General features: G+C 44.0%; 1 protein-coding gene across 1 annotated transcript in view; it reads right to left on the reverse strand.

Annotated features, from left to right (window-relative positions):
- Window positions 1–6,542, reverse strand: part of LOC120029159 (pleckstrin homology domain-containing family G member 3-like) — a 28,570-nt gene extending 22,028 nt beyond the window's left edge. Inside the window, exon 1 of the mRNA XM_038974463.1 lies at window positions 6,494–6,542. Within this exon, the coding sequence (XP_038830391.1) occupies window positions 6,494–6,542 (49 nt within the window). The remainder of the gene's footprint in view (window positions 1–6,493) is intronic.
- Window positions 6,543–6,853: the final 311 nt, after the last annotated feature.

A 6,853-nucleotide genomic window follows, 5' to 3' on the forward strand; every position in this document is an offset into this window, starting at 1 on the left:
ATCGCAATGAACCGTGATTGCGCAATTGTTTGTCTGTGACTGAGGTGTGTATCCCCATCTATCAGAAGCTTCATTTAACCATTAGCTGTTGCAGAGATTCACTATGGTTTCCTTGCTCGAGGACATTCACATATGATTCTAAAGCATTTTGGCAGAATTAATTGTCTGAATTTGATTTAAGTAAACTGATGAGCTGCTTGAAGGGCAGTGTTTATCTACGTTGGGCTGATTCCAAGAAAAGCATGAGAATGACTCCAGTCTTATATGGACGGAAAATGAGTTGGCTTCAGTAGAGAGAAAAGGGAAAGACAGCAGAATATGCCCTCCAGCTAAACATAGATGTGAATGCTTGACTGGGGGTAATCTCCATTTGGTAAGATGCCGGGTGAGACTCCTTGTGCATGTGTGCATAAAAGAATCGTATCTCTTCAGGAAACAAAAAGGTCAATTATAATAAGCTATCCTATTAAAGTCAATTGTATTATAAACAAGGATTCATTAACTTGTTTTCATTGGTTTGTTTTTACAATCGGTTAAAAGGTGGTCAAATAGCCCTTATTCTAGAAACACACTGGATATTTATGTTAAGACACTTGACTGCAAAAGGGCAGATGTATCGTTACCAATAATTATATAGAAAAATAATATAATCAGTATAATTGCTCCAAAATCGTACTATACTTTCTAATTGCAGACATGTTACACAATGAATCTTACTGGTTTTCCATGGAGAGTGTCCAAAGTTTAATTTTCAACCTCACGGCTGCCCAATTGGGAATTACCTTATTTGAGGCTAACACAGACTATAAACTTGCAGTATGTAATGTATATGGATAGATATATGTATATGGATAGAGTTTCCATGGTCATGAGTCAAATCACTGCATTACGCAGTGCTATATTGCTCTAGTCAAAGCTGATACCTGACCCATTGTCTGTATCCTCTCTCTGGAGGCTGTGCGGCACCTGTTGTTTTCCTACACTCCCATTCAAACAACTAACACTCCTAGAAAAAAAGATGCTATCTAGAACTAAAAGAGTTATTCGGCTGTCCCTATAGGAGAACCCTTTCAAGAACCTTTTTGATTCCAGGTAGAACCCTTTTGGTTCCAGACAGAACCCTTTTGGGAGAGTTCTACCTGGAACCAAAAAGGGTTCTCCTATGGGGACAGCCGGAGGACCCTTTTGGAACCCTTTAATCATGGCTGAGTAGGAATTTGTTGATTCAACTAATCCTCTTTTACACAGTAATGTCACCGTAATTAAATATTTTTGGGGAAAACTGAGTTGAGTCATGAGAGTAGAATGGATTCAACTCAAGAGACCCATGTGGGCTCAAGTGGAACATTCAGAAAGATTTTTCGACACTGACGTATCACCAAAGCTGCTCCACGGTAGGTATATACAATCGCAGTATTTTCCCTGGCGTCAAAATGTTTAAGACAGCCCACCAAAACACAGCCGTGGGCTGAGATGAGATCAGAGAGAAGGTCGGAGAGGGAGCCCTAAGGTCTGGAGTGGATACATGTAATACTCTGAATAATACTGCCACAATCAGGGTTAAACATGTTAACAGTATTGTACTAACACAGGATATATGGCCAAAGCCATATCTGAGGTGACCAGTCCTGTGCACACTAACCTACCCAACACTCATAGTAGTAAACTCACCAAAGAAAGAAACTTCCCTTTTTCAGGACCCTGCCCTTCAAAGATAATTAGTAAAAATCCAAATAACTTCACAGATCTTCATTGTTAATGGTTTAAACACTGTTTCCCATGCTTGTTCAATGAACCATAAACAATTAATGAACATGCACCTGTGGAACGGTCGTTAAGACACTAACAGCTTACAGACGGTATGTAATTAAGGGCACAGTTATGAAAAATTAGGACACTAAAGAGGCCTTTCTACTGACTGAAAAACACCAAAAGAAAGATGCCCAGGGTCCCTGCTCATCTGCGTGAACGTGCCTTAGGCTTGCTGCAAGGAGGCATGAGGACTGCAGATGTGGCCAGGGCAATAAATTGCAATGCCCGTACTGTAAGACACCTAAGACAGCGCTACAGGGAGACAGGACGGACAGCTGATCGTCCTCGCAGTGGCAGACCACGTGTAACAACACCTGCACAGGATCGGTACATCCAAAAATCACACCTGCGGGACAGGTACAGGATGGCAACAACAACTGCCCGAGTTACACCAGGAACGCACAATCCCTCCATCAGTGCTCAGACTGTTCGCAATAGGCTGAGAGAGGCTGGATTGAGGACTTGTAAGCCTGTTGTAAGGCAGGTCCTCACCAGACATCACCAGCAACAACGTCGCCTATTGGCACAAACCCACCGTCGCTGGACCAGACAGGACAGGCAAAAAGTGCTCTTCACTGACGAGTCGTGGTTTTGTCTCACCAGGGGTGATGGTCGGATTCGCGCTTATCGTCGAAGGAATGAGCTTTACACCGAGGCCTGTACTCTGGAGCGGGATCGATTTGGAAGTGGAGGGTCCGTCATGGTCTGGGGCGTTGTGTCACAGCATCATCGGACTGAGCTTGTTGTCATTGCAGGAAATCTCAACGCTGTGCGTTACAGGGAAGACATCCTCCTCCCTCATAGGGAAGCTGGACCTGTTGGATCAGAGGGTGAGGGCTAGGGCCATTCCCCCCAGAAATGTCCGGGAACTTGCAGGTGCCTTGGTGGAAGAGTGGGGTAACATCTCACAGCAAGAACTGGCGAATCTGGTGCAGTCCATGAGGGGGAGATGCACTGCAGTACTTAATGCAGCTGGTGACTGTTACTGACTGTTACTTATGATTTTGCCGCCGCCCCCCCCCCCCCCCCCCCCTTTTGTTCAGGGACACATTATTCCCTTTCTGTTAGTCACATGTCTGTGGAACTTGTTCAGTTTATGTCTCAGTTGTTGAATCTTGTTATGTTCATATAAATATTTACACATGTTAATTTTGCGGAAAATAAACGCAGTTGACAGTGAGAAGACGTTTCTTTTTTTGCTGAGTTTGTGTACAGCGGTTTATTTGTTTCAGATGCCATTTCCCTAGTATTTGTTAAGACATTATTTTGCAGAAATGGGTCCTTTCTGGTACAGTATATAACAATTAAACACAGTATTGTTAAACTACCTGCTACAAACTGGTACACAGTGGTGCTTGTTGCAATCCCATAAAAACAAGAATGAGCTATTAGGTCATAATTGTGTAATTACAATTGACCATGTAACCAGAAAGTAATATCAGGTAAATATCACTGTAAAATAAAGCATAACCACACTGGTCAGTGCCTTGAACACTCTACTATTTCCATTTATCCAGTAATGGTCCAATGAGGGCTAAGGACAGCCGTACTAACTCAATCAGCGGTGCTAAAAGTCTCCTGCAGTGCCAAAAGGGGCATGCCTTCATCTACTGACGGTTATAATCTATTAGAGACCTACTCCAGCAAACAGCAACAGTCCCCTGTAAAGGTAGGGACCTGCTAAAGGGGCCTGCTAAGGGACCTGCTAAAGAGTGAGCTCAGCCTCTCCCCTGGCCTCCAGAACGCATGAGGACAGCCTGTTTAAACTACGGGATCCAAAACCACAGCCACTCTTTCAACGACTAATTCACCACACTGCTGCTGCTACTGCCACACTTGGACTCGGCTCCCAGACAGTCCCACTCAGGCAGAGTTCTCAGACCACTGACCAGCGAGCTCCACACCCCACACTGAACTGTTTGGCCTGGATCCACCACCCGTCCGCCGTTCAACCAAACTCAGTTACGTCAACCACACTTCAACTCAACTAACAGTTATTACAATTGATCGTTTTTTCCCCCCAGACAGCACACCTCCATCTCACCTCGTTCATCTGGCAATGGCCTGCCAAGAGCACTTTGTGAGTCTGACTTTGTACAGACTACAGAGACTACAGAGACAGGAACTGTCATTGTTAGCAAGAGACATGCAGAGTGTGTGGGAGGGAGAGAGAGAGAGAGAGAGAGAGAGAGAGAGAGAGAGAGAGAGAGAGAGAGAGAGAGAGAGAGAGAGAGAGAGAGAGAGAGAGAGAGAGCAGAGACATGCAGAGAAACAGAGGAGGAAGCAGGGTAGGGTTTAAAGGTAGCTGCAGGAGAGTTTTCACCACCATAGTCCCTACCACCATAGGGAGGGAGGGAGGGAGGGAGGGAGGGAGGGAGGGAGGGAGGGAGGGAAAGAAAGAAAGAAAGAAAGAAAGAAAGAAAGAAAGAAAGAAAGAAAGAAAGAAAGAAAGAAAGAAAGAAAGAGAGGGAGAGAAAGAGGAAGAGAGGGAGAGAGGAAGGGAGAGAGAGAGAGAGTGTATTTTTTAGTACACCTCAGGGTGCAAGCCAATGATGAAGCAAGGGCAGAGAGGAGGCGAAAGCTTGGCACAGTTGCTATTTTCTGCTCTTTCTGAAACAGAAAAAAAGCTCTGGACCCCGCAGAGAAAACCAAAAGGGCATGCTGGCTTTTCATGTTGCATTCACCTTATTTGGTGTTTTGGAATACTGATTATTTGGGGAGCTTCAAGTCAGTGTGTGTGTCAAAGGCGGCCTTTGAGAAAGAGAAAGTAAACAGATGACATAGTTTAGGGGAGAGATGGTCCTCTGCTCGCCGACATAACAGAACAGCCTGTGTGTGTTGAACGAGGCCTGCACCTGACAACCCACCAGAGGATGTGGTTTGAACCAAAACACACTGTTTTTAGCTGAGAGCACGCTTGACTTCGGTGCAGTTGCTAGGGGCGACAGGGAGAAGTGCAAATGAGCTCAGTGAGGGACGTGTTCCCTGGACTTTGAAGGGGTCATTAGCAGATTCCAACAGCATTGCTTTCTGTTTGGCGTTTTAGGCTGGGTTTCTGTATAGCACTTTGTGACATCGGCTGATGTAAAAATTAATTTGATTGATTGATCAGCAAAAACAAACTGGTAGGGAGTCACCCTGGTCCCCTGCCTCGCTGACTAACCACAAACAGGCCAAGTCACGCTGACCTAGTGCTCACAGGGCAACACAGTAGCTCTCTTGTTCTCTGGCTCAGTCTCTGTGAGATGTGTTTGACCAAAAGTGCCGTGGGCTGCCTGGTGGGCCTCCACTGGGCTCTATGAGTACAACGAACAAGCACGCTGTGTTTCTTTGTGCTAATCTAGATGAAACTCACTGGGCATTCTACTAAACAAACATTCTCACTTGAGCTAAATACACCTGAGGGACAGGCAGTCAGTGAAAGATAATGCTTTTAGACGGGACAAATTAATTAGGAGAATGTAACTGTAACCTGAAAGAAAACATCATATACCGTAAGGAGACCCACTGAAGTGAGTGTAACTATAGTGGACTCTTTAGCGACTAAAAGGCCTTCCTGTTTAAATAAAGAATGAAAAAACAAATGTGTTTTTTTTAAACTATAAAAGCAGTATAATATACTTTGCATTATGTGAAACAGTATTTTCTATGTTGGAATAAATGACCGTGCAGTGCAGTAACAATACATCCCAGAAATGTTATCTTGTGACCCCTCACAATGCCGAGCCAAAGCTAGGCCTCCCTAAGACCTTCCAACTTCCCTATGTTTACAGAGGACTTTCCAATAAGACGTGAACACCCTTAAACAATCCAAATTGTCTGTGCAGTTCCACAACATTTTTTGTCATGATTGACTCCGTTAATATAAGCACTCTCTTTGTTGGGAAAAACTGGGGGGTTGGAAGGGGGGCAGAGTAAGGCCTAAATATAGTCACGCTCAGTGCCCTCCCATGGTCTCTCCACTTCCCTCTCGTCAATTTGACAATTTGGACATTTTGTCATTTCTATGCTAACCGGACACCCTTATCTTGGGCGTGCTCTGTAGCCTGTTTTTCATGTATAATCATACGTGCAGAGAGAGATTTCTTCTCTTTTTACCCCTAAACATTGTTCAGCATTATGCTTTGCGAGCGACCACGAAACATCCAGTATACAGAACATGCAGTCTAATTCTATACCCTCAACAAGAGCTCCAACGTTACACCAAGAATCAACCTTGGTGGCTCTTCATAATGCTATCTCATGAATGAGTTCTGTCAGTCTCTATCATTAAAGATGCACTCTCAAACTTTTGTGTCATTTCAGCCAATAGTTTTGAAAGTGGTGCTCACGAGCCAAAAGGGGTCCCCGTATTTTGTGTACTATGTCATCCAATTGGTGGGATATGTTACGAATTTTGCAATTCGTATGATTTCATAGAAATTTTGCAATTGGTGTGATATGTTGTGAATCCAATTAGTTTCAAATGTATTGTGCTTAAGATCCCAGAGTGCATCTTTTACTATATTGTAGCTACAGTGTGAAACTGCTAAGGTAACAATAACAAAACAAGATAAACACATTGAAAATATGATTTTACATTGACGTAGAGCATATTAAAACATCTGAAGTTGAATAGAATACTCTGACGTTACACAACAATAGCGTCACAGGTGTGACAGTATCAGTGTTGACCTCTGACCTTGGTTGCTGGGCTTTCTCTGGCTGCCTCGGCCCGCCCCCTCAGGCATGGTGTGATGGTATCACAGGAAGTGGAAACCTGCAAAGGGCAATCGACCAAAACATCACAGAAGAAATGAGCAAAATACAGTTGTCATTGCGCAACATAGGACATACTGTAGGATAGACAACACTGTGAAGAAAGCATGATTATCTCTGCAAAGAAACTTATTTTTCTACCCGTTGCCCACAACAGAGTGTGTACCTAAGTAAGTCTGAACTGGAGACCCATTTACAGGGTACTTTCATTTTGATGGAAATATAACAAGGTGTCTGAAATGTGCACTAGCAGAGAATGTGTTCTTTCTCCATTCGCCGCTTT

The sequence above is a fragment of the Salvelinus namaycush genome, chromosome 34, assembly GCF_016432855.1.
Source record: "Salvelinus namaycush isolate Seneca chromosome 34, SaNama_1.0, whole genome shotgun sequence".
Classification (NCBI taxonomy): Eukaryota; Metazoa; Chordata; class Actinopteri; order Salmoniformes; family Salmonidae; genus Salvelinus; species Salvelinus namaycush.